Raw genomic sequence first — 19,523 nt, forward strand, 5'->3', positions numbered from 1 at the left:
CACAATTTAGTTAGTTTTAAGTGACTGCCTTGTCCTACTGCACTTTCAAATTTTATCAAATGATTAAATAAATATGAACACTAAATTCAATTACCATCAACAGGGTCATGGAAAACATTGTTCTCATCTGCAAAACTTCTGGTGCCTGAAATATTTCCATAATCAAATATTGGTCCTTCTAGCAGAGTCACTATATCTATTCGATTAATTTTTGTCAAGACCGAAGTTAAGGCATCAGCTGAAAAAGGAGAAAAAAAGATTGGAAACCCAATGACATTAGTCACCATCACAATATCCACACACAGGCATGACTTTCTTGCCCCTCCGACACTTCTTTAGCTCCTCTGTACCACAGCTGTGCAATATCACTATCCAAGGGGCTCAGAAAGCTCACCACCATGGGAAGACATGTTAGGGTCAGAAAAATCACTTTGTGGAGCTGTGTGTGATGACAGCAATACTGATGCCATTGTAAGGTGCAGAGCAATTGGGCCTCAAAGTAAGTAGACTCCTAGTTATAAGGGGATCTGTTAAAATTTTTACATGTTCCTCTCCTTTTAGACTGTTAAAATAGGTCACCCACGTATTTGAGGCTTAGTATTTTAATCACTAACTAAGGCGTCAGGCTGACACAGGCAAACACCCACTTACTTACTCCACATTGTTGTGGGTTGGCACTTGTCATAGTATAGTACTGCCCACCCCACCCAACCTCACACCACCCAACCCAACAATATTAGAGAATTTCCTGCTATCACAGACCAGCTGCACAACATGATCTGAGCCTATTCTTCTTTCTCCACCTTCTTGTGTATCAATCTCTAGCTACAGAAGTAACTTCAGTTTTCTGACTACTGCCCTATGACTTAACTTACAATTATACATTAACTTATAATTCAGTTTTCTGACTACTGCCCCATGACTTAACTTGACTTATAATTAAAATTATATTTTAATTTTTGATGGTCACAGAGAGAACCACAGACAAAATGCAAAAAGTTCTCTACTACTTGCTTTCTGAAAAGCTTCCTAAAGACCTAAGTTTAGAATAGTAGCAAACAAATATAACTTCAAAAGACTTGCTATGAGCACTGTGATTTATCAGCAGTAGGCTCATCTAAAATATTGGATATGTGCAGTTTTGAAAGTTAAAGTAATATAATTTCAGCATACTTGTAGCATTTTTTCCGTCTCTGGTAACCCATTTTTTTAATAACATGAAGCTTTGAGAAATTAAAGAATTTGGATTTTCCACACGTATTTGATTGATTTCATCCACTGAAAAATTCAGTTCCCTTGCCAGTTCTGTGGAAAAGAAAAAGAGTTATTAAGATTTCATATTCTACTTTTATCACATGTATTTCATAATAGTAACACTCAACTGTTAAAAAAAGGGAAAGGAATTTTATAATAAAACCAAAGTCTAGCCTTGGGCATTCATCTTTATATACTTGATTTCACAGAAAAGTAGTGATCATACACAGCGAGTGACTAAACGCTCTGGAGGTAATTACTTAACTGCAATGAGAGTCCCTTTAGAGATTGTTTTATATTCTTGATATGTCAAAGAGCTGGGTTCTTTTAATTCAGCCAAATGATTCCCTGCAATGTGAGCAAACTTCATACAAGATAGGTAGGGATCTGCACTTCACAAATATGGCATAAGAGGTGCTGGCATGCTTTGCCCTAGGCAGTCTTCATCAAGTACATAGTATTTTACTCGGTATGTCTCTAAGTTCCCTGAACTCCACTTGGTAGGTTAAATGATGACTCCAGGCCAGATCACTGTTTCTGGTACACTGCCACTTGTGTAAAAAAGTAAAAGCAAGCTAGCTTTCTGTCTAAATTTATAAACCCACACACTCACTCTAGTTAAGTGCACAGTGTTTGTGTCCTTGGAAAGATACATAAGATAGGAATATTAGTGGCTGCCTTGGGAGAGGATAATTTAGGAGTCAAAGATGAAAGAAGACTTACTTTTTACTGTATATTTTTATGCCATTACAAAAATTTATTGGGTATGTATTTACCCTAAATGGTAAGAAGAAATGGGAAGAAATCCTTCCGTTGATAAGGAATTGGTTGAGATTCTATCCTGCTTAAGAAGTATTTCCAACAATTTGGCAAAATGCATTCAGAGGCTTAAAAAAGTCCATATCCTTTGACCAAGTGATTTCACGTCCAGAAATCTATCATGACAATACACAGGGTTGGACACAATGATTTAACACATGAGTGTTCATTTTAGGCTTGTACTAATGAGAATTGAAAATAATCCAGGTGTTGAATCAAAGGAGAAGAGTTAATTAACATAATGCAGTGACTTGCAAACTCCTGATGACAGCCTTCAGTTAGAAAAGACTGTATATCATGGCATTTAAATAATGAAACCAGATCTTCATAGATCAGAACTGCCTTATTACATGTAATACATGTTTTCATCTCCATTTTGTTCCATTTAAAAACAAAAAATATGAGCTGATTTCATGACTCACTCACTAGTGCACTGTGACCCACAGTTAGAAAAATACCATTGTAAAGTTATGTCTGTTGGATGTTATTTACCCATTAAAACCCAGATCAGAGAATATTTTGTAGAAATGTTGAACTACAAAGTAAAAAAAATTACATTGTATATATAACATTTTAAGAGCTTTTTATAAAAAAAGAATAAAAAAAAAAGAATAAAAGTACATTAAGATGTTAATGAGTGGTCCTGAGGGACAGATGTAAATTTTGGTTTTCTAAATGCTAAATTTCCTAATAATCTTCATTTAACATATTGTAACTCAAATGAGAAAAGCTAAATTTTAAGTTCTTCATTGCTTAGTGTTGCAAGAGACAATGCTCCCTACTACCCATAAAGCCCTCATGATCCAACTGTATTCTTTCTATAGAGACTCAATGAAGAGCAAAGACACACTGTCACTAAGAATTTTACAGTTTTATGGCTTTATGTTTGGGTATTCTCATGTCACATGTTCTCAAAAATTTAAGGACTGAATCTTAAATTTGGTTGATATTCTATCTAATAATCTAATCTAATAGTTTTATGGGCATATAATGTTGCAAAATAAAAATTTGTTCCAGTATATTTTCAGATTATACTGTTCAATGTTAAAATGTAATTATTAATTTTATGTTAGCAACATTTATACATAGTGAATTGCTATTAACTCTCAACAACCTGGAAAAGATTACTCAGACCGCCTGTCTTTTTAGAGCTCCACTATGCTCCCGTTTATTAGCATTATGCCTAAGAGGAGGATTTAATGTGTTCAGATGGGTGGGACTTAGGACATTCAAAGAAAAACAATTTAGCTGACCTTGTTTGCAATATTCTAGTTTCACATTCCCTTTTAATAGTGGAGCTAATTATTTCCCTAGAGTAGAATGTATGTTGCTGATGGTATGCCAAGATGACTTTAGAGAAAATGAAATACCTATTATTGTTTAAAAAAGAAAAAACCCACTCAACCTATAAAGCTTAAAATTTCTCTGATTTAGTTGATGTAGGAATTGGGGCCCCAGTTAACATCAAAACTACAAAGCAGAATTATCCAATTAACATAGAACCTTATTTTCACCTTTAAAGAAGCAAAATACTATCTCTGGGTAATATCAGTAATTATCTCTGGGTAGCTAGAATTATAGGTGATAAAAAATTTTTTTATTTGTTGCTTATTTTTGTCTTTTTCTTTTATAATGAGCCACTTGCGTGTAAGACAAAGAAATTAAGCATCTGCATTTGTTTCATTCAGGAGTATACACACTTACCTGTCCAACTAAGTCCCAGGTGATCGGCTACTATTGCCATCCTGATATCTGTCCGTTCACATGGACTCTGAGGACCTACGATTCACAATTTCTTAATTAAAATAATCATCAAGAAAGATACAATAATGGAAAATTACTTTTAGCAGTACTCAGATTTTACAGAGACTAATGCTAACACTGTACACTTAAATGTGTCCTAATCACCTACATGAACACTTCTTTTTTCACATGGCTCACTTGATTTTCACCTGCATCAGGCCAAATGTCAGACTACATGGATGCTCAATGTAATGGGATTGAACATGCTGACAAGTTAGCTACTTAACAACAGTTACAGAATTGTTGGGCTGGTGCAAACACTATGATGGGGTTTCAACAGCTGTGCCTGTGCTTTGACAGAATCATATTCATTAGCACATTAAAAAAATAGTTGCTCATCTTGAATGACATCAATATCTTCAGCATGCTTCCCTAGCTGTCTACAGTGTAGTTTTGTTAAAAGGAAGAAAGAAGAGTATAGCACATACAGATGACAATGACAGAATGAGAAACTACGGTTAAGTCACTCCACAGGCAATCACAACAGGTCATGCACTAGAGTCTACAAGTTGGAAAGTGTTTACAAACTATGGTCGTTCTCCAGGATGTGAGCAAAGAGCGCTCAAGAAACCTGACTGCCTTCATTCTCACCAGTCCGCCTACTGCTCCTTTTCTCACTGCCGGCCTTTTCACTCTTTGATTTTAAAGGCGCTGCCTCTGTTTTCTTATCTCTAGCAGACTTCGTTGTAACTGAAGGCGGGCCACCCCGGGAAGTCTCGGACAACGATGTGTTTCTTGAGGTACTGTCTTCCTCATCGGACAGCTCGGACTGCATCTTTTTGTCTTCTTCAGAGAGGCGGTCCACAAGCTTTAAGGTCTCACCACTAATGCCCTTAAAATATTCAATGGAATGTTTACATACTTCCTTAAGCTGACTCTTCTTAACTTTAACTGTTGTGGTGGTGGTGGTGGTGGTGGTGGTGGTGGTGGTGACACAGGTGGCTCTTACCTTTACTGGCAACTTGGATGGGAGCTGTTTGGCCTTGCCTTTTTCTGCCTGCCCTTGCTTTTGTGAGGCATATGTTTTTCTAACTGAAACTGTGTCATCCCTGTGTGTGTTTTTTACTGGGATTCTGGACTTTATATCTACACATGAAAAAGAGGTAAGCATTTTGGTTTTCTCAGACTGACTAACCTGCTTCATTTTGCTCACTTTAATGTTTGGCGTATGAGTTGGTGGGAAGATAACTTTTGGTGAAGTGGCCTTTATGGGAAGCTTGGATTTTTGCCTAATTCCTACTGATTGCTTTGTCTTTTCCTGCTCTCCAGGAACTTTCTGCTTATCTCTTACATAGTGTCCTTGTGGCACCCCTGTCTTTTTTCCTGATGAGCTTTTCACTGGAATAGCTTTCTCTGTGGTACAAGTGGGTGCAGAGTCAGAATGTTCTGTCAGACCTACATTACTTATAACACTATCTGTCTGCATAGTGGATGAATCCAAATTGTTGTTGTTGTTAAAGTTATCTTTTTGGAAATCATGTTTTTCTTGGGGCCTAGTGCCCATGTGGCTATTGGCTGCATTTGAAATCACTGTTGCAGCTTCATTCTCTAACCCCTGGCAGCTGGCCAGCACAGCTTCTATCTTATCTGCTACTTCTCCAGGGCCTTCTTTCTTCATGGTCATGGTAGATGCAGAAATTCCCATCTTTATAGGCGTGCGCAACTTGGGGTCAACTTTGGAGGTGTTACTGGCTGCTGCTTTCTCCAGGGAGCCACTACTGGAGGGGGCTTCCTGACACTCTCCGCTGGTCGGGGCGCTGGGGTTAGGTTCGACTGTAGGCATCTCTACATTTCTCTCTAGACTGTTTTCTACAGTGGTGTCCCCTGACTGTGGCTGTGGTGTGGCAGTGACCATACTTTTATCCCCTTCCCCCTGGTCCCCTGACTTCCCTTCAGAAGTATGCTCACCAATCTGGAAAAATTGGAGCCTTTCTTCAACAAAATCCCTCTTGCTCATGTCAATTGCACCACTGCGAGTCATCTCAAACATTTTTCCTTCATGAAATGGGAAGGGGTTAGGCTCACTAGTTGGGGTACTTTCATCAGTTGGTGTTCTGGCTGGCGTTGTATCAGGGGTCGTTGCTGGAGAATGGTCTTCCACAGCCAGACCAAATGGCTTAGTTTCATCTTCCCGGGATTTACCGTCAAAAACTTCATCGTCCCCTCGGTTATTAGACCAAGGGTCAAAATCTAGACCTTTGGTAGCTACTGTTTTAAAAGGAGTAGCAAATTCTTCATCTACTTTGTAACTGAAGTAAGTATCAGGAAACACTGATCTGTCGGGATGTCTGCCTTCTAATGTGAAAAACTGGGCCCCTGACTTCTGATCAGTTTTGTCAGGGGTCTTTTCAGACGAAGAACTTTTAGAAGGTGGCTTATCTTCATCTGGTCCCATCCTTCCCTCCTCCTCAATAACTTCAAGTTTGCTTTGGCTAAAGGAGCGATCAGCTGGCTTCAGAATACCCTCTGTGGTCCACACATCTTTCTTAATTTCCATGGCTTGACTTGGGAGTTTAGAATCACTCTCTGTCAAGCCGTCATCCTCATCTTGCAAGTCGTAGCCGTCCAGAGAGTCGATCTCTGTGGCATCTGTATCATGAGAAAACTCTGCCGTGGTAGCAATGGAGCACTCCGTGATGGACTGGTCATTGTTCCCATTCTGGGCAGTTTCATTCTGAGGTGAATCAAGGCTGAGGCCAAATTCGTTATCTTTTCCAGATCCACTGGTTTCCAGTTCTTTCTGGTCAGAAGGCTTGTCAGCAGAAGGTTTGGATTTTGTCATTTCTTTTTGTTCACTGTCTACCTCCTTTAATTTAAAGGTATATTTTTTAACTGGGACTGGTTGATAAATAGATTCATCATCGCTCGAATCACTGACGTCTGCCCCAGGAGGAACTGGTGAAGGTGGCTGCACTCTGATGACTGGTTCCGCCAGCTGGTACTTGTCATGCTCATCTTGCAGATTGACTTCAATCATGTCAACCTCTTTTTCAGGGACATAATGATGTTTCTTATCTGACTCGATCTGGTCTTCATCCAGTGGTGGAGGAGGGGGAAATTCAATATAGGCAACTCTGTTATTTTTAGATCTTTGGTTAGAGTCTTTGCTCACACTGTTAGGCATTTCACGCTCAACTGTTTCCTCCACTGTAGTCTGCTTTAAGGAGGCTGACTTGGCCTGCTCCTCCTCCTCAGATTCCTCAGAAACTTCGGGAATTGGGCTGGGTTTGCCTGGTATATAAGCTATGAGCGAGTCTGGTGTCTTAGACGTAAATTCATAACTCACTTCCTCTGAACTGGGTGTTTCTGGGGTTAAAGGGCTTTTCCCAGAACTGTCTAGAAAGGAAACTTGCTCTAGAGTATCATCTTCTGGACTACCTTGGGGAGAAGGAGGCTGCTTTTGCTGTCTAGTTGTATAAAAGGTCCCCCTGGTCTCTTGGACTGTCTTACATTCCTGACTTACGATCTTTTTTACACTTCCCTGTTGTATCTCCTTTTCATATTGCTTCCCCACCTGTACGAAACTGACATAAACTGGTAAAGTTTTTATCTCTTTCCCTCCCTCTGTCTGGGCTAGTGGTGCAACTTTTTCCAATCCATCAATGGGACTGTGGTCAAATACATCACTAGAGGGAGATTCCTTTCCTGGGCTAAACTCTAAAGAATCAGGAGATTTGGTGGGGGAGGTTTCCGTGTCATCGAGAGGTGGACATAAGCCTACATAACTCTGATGTTTGGAAACTCTGCTGATTTCTGAATAGGTAACTTTTTCATCTTCTATAGAATTAAAGTGCTGTGTCTCAACTGTCTCTTTACTCAGACATGATTGGGGTAACTTTTGTGATAGTTCATGTTTTGGGAATGTCGGCTGCTCGCGAAAACCATCAGGAATATGAGAAGACAGCATTTTCCTCTCATCTGCAGCTCTGACTGGGATGTGTGACATGGCGGGACTCTCACTTTTCCTGGAAGGTTGTTCAAGAGGTCCACCTGGGTGTTCTCCTTCTTTTACAACATATTCCCTGTATAAGACCTTTTTGGAGGGAGATTTTACAGTCATTTCCTTAATTTCTGAGAGAGAACCATTTGTTAACAATTGGTGTTCTCTCTCAGTCACAGACACAACTTCATTTCTTTGATCAACAGTTTTACTCTCAGGGTGACCAGTGTGATTCTCTCTTACATCATGAACAAGCACGTGTGAAAGTTTTTCTTTCTGTGGCTTATTGTTAATGGCTCCAGAACTTTCCCATGTTCTAAAGACCTTTCTGTCCCATGGTCCCTTAGTTGCTAAATCTGAGGTTACATGACATGCCAAGTCTTTAGCCTGTTGCTCAGAATAAGAGTCAGGCATTGCTTTACTTGACATCTCCGTTCTCTGTTTTCTCACATCGTCAGAGCCAGAATCATTTACAATAATCTCATTGCTTTGGGCACGCTCATCTTTAGCTTTCAACAACATAAAGTCATTTTGTACAGACACATTTTCTTCTGAGAGGTCTATGGCCTTCTGCTGTTTTTCTCTAGCAAAAACTTGGTAGACAGGTAGCTTGCTCTCCTGGATTTTCTTAACTGGGATTCTGGATTGGCCATCAGGCTTTTTGTCCTCTTGAGACATGTCCTTAATTTTTGCCTGTGTGCCTTGTTCAAATTTTAGTCTAATGGAACTGAGTTTAGACTGTTTGAGCTGAAACCCAGACTGGGGCCCTTCTGGTGCTTTGCTCTGTGAAGTACTTTCCTTGGCTTCCTTGGTGGACCTGCTGTCCTGAGTCTGCCGGGGAAGATCCTTGTTCTCCGGACTGCTGGGCACACTGGATGCCTTGCTCTCGCTGGCTGTGGGGAGGCCTTGTCTGTCACGGCCATGCTGCCTTGCCTTAACCCACTCATCACTGGGTGCCACCAGTCCTGGCAGCAGGGCTGTGTCAGGGCTGCTACCAGTAGAGCATGAAGGCGAGTACTCTTTGCCATTTTGAGGGCGTGGCTTTTTCTCTGGGGACCGCAGCTCATCGTTTAGCTTTTCAGTTTTGTCACGAAAAAACTGTGACACTTCAGTCAGTTTTTCTTCAGCTTCCTTCACAGTCCTGTCCACCCTATCTTCATATATCAATTTCTCTCTACCTCTGTCTAATCTGTCCTCAGTAAAGCGCATCCACATGGCATGTTTTGGACTACTAACATCGCCAGAATAGTGCAACACTGTCACTTTATCAAAATGCTCATCTTTAGACACTTTACCTACACCATTTTCAGATACATCTTTACAGATTTTGGAGAGAATTTCTTTTTTGGGGGCAGTGACTACTTTTTCTCTGGACCGCTTATCAGACCCCTGTAACTCTGAGCTAGGGGGTCCTGCATGGTCTGTAACTGATTCCTCAGTATCAGACTGAGATACATCTAGCTTTTCTGACAGAAGCATTTTCTCAGCAAACCTGTAAGACTCCCCTCTTAGTTCTGACAACTCATCGTCATGGTATTCTATTGAGTGTTGACTCAAAAGCTTCAATGTTTTGTAAGAGTCATCAGATATGAGCTGAGCAGAACTAGGGCGACTATCTTCTTCTTGGGACACAGGAGTGTTTACTCTGGAAGACTCCAGATAAGAAGGCAATGACTCTTCAGCGGTAAGTTCCTCTTCTTCTTGCTGACCCTGTTCCTCTGAACAAGGAAAAGCATCGTGTTTTTCTGGCAGAAAATCTTTTAGGTTAATATCTCCCCGGGATAAGTCTTTCTGATACACATACATTTCCTTTTCTGGATGCTTTTTGGTTTCTCTAATAATGACTTCAGTGGGCTCAGCTTGGTTACCTTTTTCGATGTGGACTTCTATTATACGCTCCAGTTTGGGTTTCATTTGGTTGTCCTTCTCTGCATGCTGGGCTGAGGAGTCAGCAGCAGACTTGGGACCATCTGGAGACACTGCTGACTTATGTTCAAACAGACCTGCTAGTTCTTTGGAAGGATCCCGCCCGGACTGAAAGGCCTTCATAATGTCATGGACGGACATGGTTTCTTCGATCCTCTCAGAGGCACCTTCACTGGCTGGTGGAGAATGATAAACCATTCTGGTGGTTGTGGTTATGTGAGTCTCTTCTTTAACACGCATGCCTTTGCTCAATACTCGATTGTGGTCATCTTCTTCACTATTGGCTTTCATCTGAAATGCTTTAACTTTTTCCTTAATACTGGAAGTGGTGGGCTTTGGTTCCAGTTCCATAAAGGTAGGTGGAGGTTTGGGTGACACAGGCTCCTCTGCCTGGGCCTGGGGAGCATCTCCAGCTGAGGGCTCATAACTCCTGATGACATGAACCACTTCAGTTCTTGTTTCTGTGATGACAGGAGGGATGGGGACTTCATGGAAAAGTGGCTTTGGACCAGTGCTTTCAGCGCTTTGGGGGGCTGAAGGTGTTTTTTCACTTCTTGTTTCAAAGCCACTGTCAGACAAGGGACTTTTATCTTGGTCATGTTGAGAAAAGTCGTCTGGAGACTCTAAAATGGTATCTGTTCCAAAAAAGGAATCAGCCATTTTGCATAACTCTTTCTCAGAGGTGGAAGGCCTCATGGAGGCTGGAGGCATTTTGAGTTTGTGTTCCTGCAAAGCGATCGCGGGTTTTAGAATTCTTTTCTGTCTCTCTTCACCATCCTTCTTTGCATCCTCAAACTTGTACTTTAAGTTGGTCAGCGAACTGCTCCCAATATCATTTGTCAGGTAATCAATAACTTTGGTCAAGTTGTAATCCTTTTCAGAGGTGGCCTTTGCTCTTCCTTGCACTCTCTCAGGCAGAGACGGAGAATGGCTCGCAGCGGCTTGCTGTCGTGCTTCCCTTAGTTCTTCTGAACTAAATTCTATCCAGTCATCTTCAGGAGAATGTCCTTTGTCACTCTTTGGTGATTTGGGTGGTCCTTTATTATCTACACACACATCTTTTTTAAGGATTTCACTGACTTTCACTAAGTCTTCCTTCACTTTCTCAACAATTCTGAAAGGTTCTTCGTCATCGATCCTTCCCTCCTTTGGGGGCTCAGGGCGGAAGGGCTTCTCCTCAGGCACATCCGTCTGCAGTATGGCAGTCATTCGCATCAGGTCCTCTTTCATTTCAGCCACATCTTTTAGTATCTCCTGACTGGAAGATAAAGAAGATGCTGTAGACAACTTAAGGGCAGAGGGTGCAAGGAACATGGATGATTTAACTGGAGATGAAGTTCGATTGAAATGGGGCTGAGGATGCGTCTCCGTAGTCAATGTTTTAATGGGTGACAGCAAGGCTGCTGCTGATTTTGTAAGTGAATTTGAGTCTGGAAGTTTCTTTAATGCTGGTTCTGGCAAAACATTGACTACAGAGTATACTGGTACTGTTATTATTGATGAAGTTACAGATGAGGTAGTTGCAGATATTGACGACCCAAGAGATGTATAGAGTGCACTTGCGGAAGGAGTTCTTAGAGACTGAAAAGCTGATGGTGCTGAAGAAACATAGGACCTGAGTGGGGAAAATGGCATTGCTGTTGTGGTAGAAAACACTTTCTCAACCATGTCCGTGGCTGCATTAACCACAGAGCTCACAGAGTTTGTAGCTGTAGAAATTTTTTCCTGTAATGTGGCAGTGACTTTGCATCCATTAATCAGAGTTGAAGATGATGGATATTTCAGAGGGGAAATAGATCCATTGACTAATGCTACCTCTGCATGTCCAGGCATCTGTTTCACAGGTGATGAGAGAGAAGAGGCCATGGTAACTTTAGCTGATGAAATGACATCAACTGCTGCTTTGGCTGGCGACGCCACTGACTTTAAAGGTGAAGATATGAGTGGTGCTGCTGATGTGATAATTGACTTAAATGGCAAACTTGAGGAATACATGTTAATGTTTGACTTGGGGGAGGCCGGGGGTGTCATAGTAATTGATGACCTCTCCAGGAGAGACCCTGCTGTAGTCACAGGAGAGGTTCGAGAGGAAAATGTGGAACTGGATGCCAGCCCTTTTAAAGGTGAGGCTTCCGTGACTGCGGGAGCTCTAACCAGGGTACCAGAGGGAACTTGGATATTGTACGGAGATTGTGACACCACTGTTTTTATTGGCGAAGAAATTGTCCGAAAGGATCTAATTGGAGATGCCACATCACTAATGGATTTAACTGAAGATGTAGTTGACGCGCCTAACGTGGATTTGATTGGAGAAGGAGTCGAAACAGACCATATTGATTTTAATGGAGAAGCTGACGGAGTATTAGAGGAAGAACTTGATAAGGAAGTGAAGCCCGACTTGGCTGGCCCAGGCACTGTAATCGGAGCTGCTGTCCAGGACTGGTATGGTCTTGTAGAAAAGAATGGCTTGTATGAGTAAGTGGTGGGGAGGGATCTTGTTGCTCCTGCACTCCGTTCAACTGTTTCTTAAATTTTAAAATGAAATCAAACACAAAATCAACAAAAATGGTTGAGAAACAGAGAGACCAGAGAAAAAAATTGGTCAGTAAACTTTGAAATATTACAGAAGCAAGTACAATTGTTTGCATGATTTAAGAGTGGAAGAGGCAAAACGAACAATTAAGTAAAAGAGGAAAAAAATTTTCTACATACATAACTAATCCAAGGTTAAAAATAAATTAATCAATAAAAAACAGAGCAATGTGAAATGAAAGACAGAAAAAGCACATTGCAACCAAATAGGCCAACAATGAAAAACAGAAAACATGAGGAAAGGATGAGAAAAATAACCACAATGGAAAACTGGTCCCTTACTTCCTATTGACTTTCTTATGTGCTGGTTTTGAAATATCAGTAGCCATTCTGTTTTGCCTGTACAGGTACGTGTTGGTTTTGTGCAACCAGGTAACTCTTGTTTTAGTAATTTCTAATGTTCCCTCTCCTTGAACCTTTAGGTGACACAGATTGCACCTACTTAGAACCATAAATTGTGAGTAGCTATACATTAAATATCTAAAACTGTTTTTTAGAAAACCACTCAAGCCTATTTCATGCAGATTCTAAAATAACTTTTAAGTGACAGGCAACTGATGTGCAAACTGTGAAGCCACTGGATTTTAAATCTGTATCTTCCATGCATGATTCGGTTATGCTTCACACCCATAAAAAGCCAATAAGAGCAAGAAATTTTCTGAGTCAGAACTTCAAAAGAAAAAAACAAAGAAAAGGAATGTTTGCATTTATCTTTTCCATGCAGTATATTCCTTTGGTGAAAAAAAAAAGTATGAAATGATTTTTAAAATGCATGTGTAAACACATACAAATGGGAAAAAACCCAGAAAATATGTTTCATGGTTACCATAATAAGCAAGCAAAGCAACTGAAAACATTTTTTCATGCACAATATATCATGGCAAACAAGCGATTGAAGTAATACAATTTTTATGCCATATTATGCACAATATATAAACTTTAAAAATACTTCCACAAGAGTATTCAGAAAGAAGAGTACATTTTTTCCACGAGATGTGGAGTCTTGGTACCTTTTGAGATTTTAGGAAAATATTTAATACTGCATATTAAAAAAAAAACATCTGCAACTAAATATATCCATGTCTGGTGTTTTTTTCATTATGCATGAAAAGCACATAGTTCATCTCAGATTTTTTTTCATAATCTATTATACTTTTAATTCTCAAAAGGTATCACAGGGAAAATCTACAAAGCACAATCATAATTTTAACACCCCATATTTAAGTGTCTGTAGCAGGATATAGTATATATCTGTATGTATGTTTATCAGTGGCAAAGGTGCCAAGTCTGGTGCCTTCCCAGAATATTCATGGGACTCAAGATACCCCAGACTCTGAAGCAGCCATGAGGCAGACCTATCACTAGGCAAGATGTATTTAATACCAGCATTCTTGGGCAATGGGACAAAAACCACACAAACGAGGTAAGCACATTGCCTCGGGAAGAGCAAACGCACACTCAATCCTCTCTACTTCCACAACGCTGACAGACAAACCGAGCTGGCCAGAGATCTGGGATGCCTGCCAAGGGCTAATGGTCTATGTCAAAGTTGAGTACAGTCTCACTCCCAGAAAGCACTGGTTCAGAGTAATAGTGAAACGCGAAGAGGAAATGAGAATCTGCTTCATCTTTTATGCTCCTCTTCATGCTCTGCTCGTGCCACTGCTACAATCCAGTCCTTGGATTAGCAGCTACTCCCACAAGGGTGAAGATTTTCATTCCTAGTGTACATTTAAATTCAAATATTCAGAACATGTCTTTTTCTAAACTTACATAATATTCTAAAGAAAAGTGGAAGAACGAAGGAAAAACCCATTCTTTACCCCTCCTAGCCATAATTCTCAACATTACATTGCTTAACTCCTCTGTAAACTCCACAATGCAAATGGAAGGTTTAGGGCTTCCTTCAATTCAGTGATTTGGGGTCAGTCCAATGTCTCAAGAGAATTTATTTTTATAACCACCAGAAGCTGGCAGAGCAGCTCTACTTTACCACCAAAGGCTGGCTCCATCAAGCAAGTAAGTGTTATGATCCATGTCTACAGTTTTATACTTGGTAGGAAGCAGCCAATTTACTGATCAGTTACACATTTTATGCTTTAATGACACATATTTTGTGATATACTTTACAACAAAGGGAATTTCTGGATGTCAGGCACTGAATTAAACCAGAATTATTTTGGGGAGGTTGGTTGGAAAGGACAGGATAGTGATAGAAAAGTCGTATTGACTTGGAGTTCTAACACCAATTCAGGGGCAATGACATTTCCTTAGGTGTCTTTTAGTCACTTCTTAGTCCATTTAATTCCTCTATTTACCACCATTATGCTGCCTTTCATGAAACAGAAAAGTACCCTCTTCATTCTGTCAAAAGTCAAGGAAGACAAGCTATATACACCTTAACAGAAGCTAACCAAAAATAGCAAAACTTTCATAAGGGGTAAAAATTCAATTGACTTAGCATATATCTGACCTTGCAACTGCCAAACAAATAACTTAGAGATCAGAATTAGATGGGAGCTCACCTACCCAGAGGTGCCTCTGACCTGAAGTCCATGGAGCCTGTCCAAAGCTTAAGGATGTTACCTGGGAGTCCCAACCAGCTACCTTAGGAGAGCCTTAGCCCTGGCGCAAAATAGTATCCAAGGATAACTTCTATCCAGGAGATTTAGTTGTATTTAGTATAAGTGAAAAACCATCTAGTTACACACAAACGAATCTTCCCTGCTTTGTAGCAGAATGGCAGTTAATTTTAGCCCTTACAGTCTTGGAAGGCATTTATGCTAGAGGAAAAACTTAAGATCTAGAACATTCATGCATATGGTAGGGTTTGATTTCTCTTATGCTTCCTCTTTTGCTTCTGAATATAAAAGCTTCCCTAGTAGGCAAGGAGCTATAGATTCTAGAAGATTACGTGAACATCATGTGAGCTAAGCAGTAGAGTCATTTCCTAGCTGGACATTTATTATGCTACGTTGGCCCACAGAAATGAATTCAGGAAAGGTGGGATAAACCAAAGTCATAGATCTTACTAATAAATGTCCAATCCTTCCTGAACTCAAGTAATTGTAACGGAAAAAATCTAGAAATGATTCACTAATTTAAAACTAATTTTTATATAAATTCTCCTCTGCTAGTTAGAGCAGCACCACTCCACATCAATCATACATAGTGCCTCTCTCAGTACTCTTAGTTCCTCCAGGTGGAGGAGTTATCCTGAGGACTGTAGTGATCACCAGAGGTGATATCCACAGGATGATGGAGGGGAGACAGAATGAATGAATATGAGCGAATGAATCTATACCTCGATACTTGTAAGCCAGTTAACAAATTAACAATAACAATTAACAATCATTGAGGGAAGAGGGTTTAACCAATCTAGTGAAGACTGGCTTTAGAACTGATATTTAATAAAGGGCAGGGAGAATGGGCAGAAGGGTGGGGAGGGACAGAGAGAGGAGGAAGAAATAAGAAAGAAGTACTACCTCAAGAAGGTAGAAAAATATAATTTTTGCAAAGTGGGAAGAAAAACAATCAGGACTAAGATATAATGACCTACCTATATTAAGAGAAATGAAATGACAACCAAAGTTATTTTATCATCCTTTCTACCATCTTGCACACATAAAAGTATTCTCTCTTTTGAGCACAGACATAAAGCAAAATTGGTACAATGTTAGCTCCCAGCATAGTTAACAATCAAAGTGAAGTCAAGATTTTGAAAGATAAGTAATAGATGTTTCTAAAAAAAAAAGACAGATAACAGTTTTAAGAAAACCTGTTTTGCTATGATTGAGGGGTGTTTGTATCTCCTGTTTTCAACTATATATAATATATTACTTAGATTTCACGAGAAAGTTTTCCTGCAGGCAGTTTTTCTTTTGCCATTAAGTTTTCAAATGATCCCCAAATGTATAGAAAAAAATGTCTCTTCTTATAAAAACCCACAAAGATTAGTAAATGTGTTAAGAAAACTCACTCATTCCAGGCTCAGTCAAGTAGCTGTAGCGCTTACGTAAAGCTAAAGATGCAAAGCTCTGTCTTCTATCTGTCTTCTCAGTCTGAAAAAGAAAACAAAACAAAAAAAAAAAAGGAAAGACTATGTCCAGCTTTCTTATGACATTTTCATTGTTTCGAAACATTTTGTAGGATGGCATGTTGGTATTCTTGTTTATCCATATTTTTCTTCCTATGGATTTTTCTTATGAAAATGTTATTTCTATTGTGATTCTACAAGCCCACCCCATTGTCTCAACCAAATAACCATCATTTAGCAAATATAAGAGCACCAACACAGCAGACTACAGGGAACTACAAATAAAAAGACAAGCATTACAGAGACTTCTGAGGCTGAGCAGTCAATTTTCCCAAATTCATTCATATTGAAAGCACATATATCACAATGTACACTCACTATATGTGAGTACATTCAAGGAGAAAAGGGCACACAAAGTTTATTCTAATTATTGCATTTGTATGTTCTGTATGTTAATAGGTATAAAGTGTAAATGAGGAAATTAAAAACAAGTTAATGGTTTTATCTGAAATAATGTTACTGAGTCTTAAGGTTGTTGATTCTTCTTAACGTTACTGAGGTGTGAGTTTTAAAAATCCAGTTATATAGCTTGGAGAAATATTAGAAGACAAAAGGAAAAATTCATTCAAAACTTACTTGTCAATTATGTCCTTAAAAAATGGCCAATTTCTTAAAGTCGAATATCAAACATTTATCAATAGCCATTAAGCATATATTTTTTAATTAAGTGAAGCAAGTGTTGATTTGTACAATAAAATTTCATATACTACCCATGATCTTGATTTAAAAGCTGTAACACAGTGGATACTAGGTTAAAATATGTACAAATGTATATTTATACATGCCAATCTACCACATTTTAAAATGTTTCAGGAACTTTAGTTCCTTTTAAAAAAATCATTAGCTGAATTATAATCTTATTGAATGTACTCAAGTCCTCTTATGTATATGTGTAGGAAGATGGAACCATTAATATATACTCTTTATCTCACTTAAGCTAAGATCTGCAAAAGTATACATTTCCCACACTTCAACCCTCTGCAACTTCTTTTATATACAGAGATTCAATTTCTATTCTATGTTTGATAGAGTAAAAGCAGAAGTGTTCATATTACCTCATCATCTTGATCTGACTCTGTCTCCTTTTGGTTCCAAGATGCATTGCAGAGACAAGGAATATTATAATGGACAGCAGGGAAAAGAATATCAGGATATGAAAAGGACTGAGTAGGGGGCACAAAAACGCAGGCTGATTTAAAAGAAAGCAAAGCAAATCAAAAGAAGCCAACAAAAAATATCAAGACCTGTACATTCATGGCAAATTAATGTGTGACATTACTGAAAGCATAAAAATCTGTGAACTACCAGAAGCAGAAGCAATATACAGAGGACTCCATTATACAAAAAACCATAAGATTTTAACAGCACGTAACAAGACTTAATTAATCTACACAAGAAGACTACTAAAAAGTTGTTTCAAGAGCTTTAATCATGTTACAAAGCATTCCTTAATTGTATATCAAGGACCCATACTTCTTCAAGATCAGGGAAAGAAAGTTAAAATAAACCAGTATTTAAAAATACCTTTTTATGTGCTGGCAGAGTGATATTTAAGTTGCAAACAGCTGTTTGAGGCAGTCCTTTTGTTGTCTTTGGTTCTTTCAGAAAAGACAGACGACCACAGGGCTCTTGGCTGGTGTCTCTAATCTAGAAGAATTTCGGTAGTTGACAGTTACAGAAAGAGACTTTTCAAAGGATTCCTGTCTATATATGAGTTAAGTATGCTTGCTTTATGGAGCCCTTCGAAAGGCAGGAAAAGTAAAAGATGATAACAATTACATGTCAATCAAGGTGGTCACATTTAAACTCAGCAAGATTTAGAATGCCCAACTCCTGGCTTCAATGCAGGATTGCTGTGTCTGTTTGCCCGATCCTGACAATCCATAGTCTCAGTTATAGGCATTTTCTTCCTGGCTAATAATTTTTTTTCTTCAAAGCATCAGTTTTATCAACAATAGTAACAATAATAAAACCCCATCCTATGTCCTTCAGTTCTCTGGGGAGGAAGATGGTCTCTCAGAACGTCTTGGGCTCCATCAGAGATGAAGATGACACTTGCATACTGAATCTGGATTTCAACCACGGTTTGATTACTGAGCATTAATCAGGTATGACACGTTTTATTATTCTAGACTGTTTCATCTTTTCATCTTACAAACATTGCTTCAACATAAACAATCATTTAGCTGTTGAAAAGGTAAGGATTCTATTAATTATAAAGCTTTCCTGGCTCAAAAGCACACTTGGGAAGAACTAGGATAGAATCTGACCTTGTGCCTGTGAATTCCAGTTTGGTGGTATATTTCAAACTAAGTAAATCATTAGAATATTTTCTTTATATTTCTTATTTCTTTGTATTTCATTAATAAAAAATTCAGAGTCTCTTTGAAGATGGTTTACCTTGATGGAAAATGGCAATCTGTTTTCTTTGAAAGCATAAAAGTTAAAAACAAGTTGCTGTCCTCCTTTGGTAAGTGGGGCCAGATTTCCATAACAATCAACATAAATAGGTTTTCCTTCCAGAACCTTTAAAGTAAACAAAATACAGAATTTAATGTTCATGTAAGTCAAAGAACTTTGAGATTTTAAGTCACGTAATATTAAAAGACTGACATGTTTCTGTGTGACATTTTTCTCCTTATTAGGAAACTACTCATATGGTGCTATTTGCCACAAAAAGAACTCTGTTGGCTCACAATTCATAATTGTGATAGAAAACACACAAGGCAGAATTACGTATTTATTTTTGTTCTAGCAACTTCAAACATTTTTGAGAAAGTGCCTGACATCCATCACTTAACATAGCCTATGAAAGCTATTTTGACTCACAGACACAGGTTTAAGAAAGGAAAGTCGTGGTAGAGTAGCACAGCCAGTGATCACGAACATAAGATGACTCCAGCAGCTACACGACAGTGGAGTCTATGACTTTGGTTCATCAGCACTACACTTGTTAACTAAGATAACCTCAAAGAAACACAAAATAGTTTGAGAATGAATCTATATCAGATTTTTTAAACAAAAACTGAAATCAGTCATGTCCTTGGTATTTACGGTTGAGTGCTATTATAGCCAGAATAAAATCCCATCTGG

General features: G+C 39.0%; 1 protein-coding gene across 5 annotated transcripts in view; it reads right to left on the bottom strand.

The window, feature by feature from the left end:
- Positions 1-19,523, bottom strand: part of ANK3 (ankyrin 3) — a 331,543-nt gene that overhangs the window by 27,519 nt on the left and 284,501 nt on the right. For 3 of the 5 annotated variants that reach the window (XM_057505891.1, XM_057505892.1, XM_036895049.2), the window contains 8 exons: positions 18,831-18,956; positions 17,955-18,077; positions 17,486-17,512; positions 16,314-16,395; positions 4,468-12,267; positions 3,778-3,852; positions 1,174-1,305; positions 95-238 (listed from right to left, as the gene is read on the bottom strand). In XM_057505891.1, coding sequence (XP_057361874.1) covers positions 95-238; positions 1,174-1,305; positions 3,778-3,852; positions 4,468-12,267; positions 16,314-16,395; positions 17,486-17,512; positions 17,955-18,077; positions 18,831-18,956 — 8,509 coding nt within the window. The remainder of the gene's footprint in view (positions 1-94; positions 239-1,173; positions 1,306-3,777; positions 3,853-4,467; positions 12,268-16,313; positions 16,396-17,485; positions 17,513-17,954; positions 18,078-18,830; positions 18,957-19,523) is intronic. The other 2 variants (XM_036895053.2, XM_036895055.2) reach the window with 1 other exon arrangement.

The sequence above is a fragment of the Manis pentadactyla genome, chromosome 8, assembly GCF_030020395.1.
Source record: "Manis pentadactyla isolate mManPen7 chromosome 8, mManPen7.hap1, whole genome shotgun sequence".
NCBI classification, from domain to species: Eukaryota; Metazoa; Chordata; class Mammalia; order Pholidota; family Manidae; genus Manis; species Manis pentadactyla.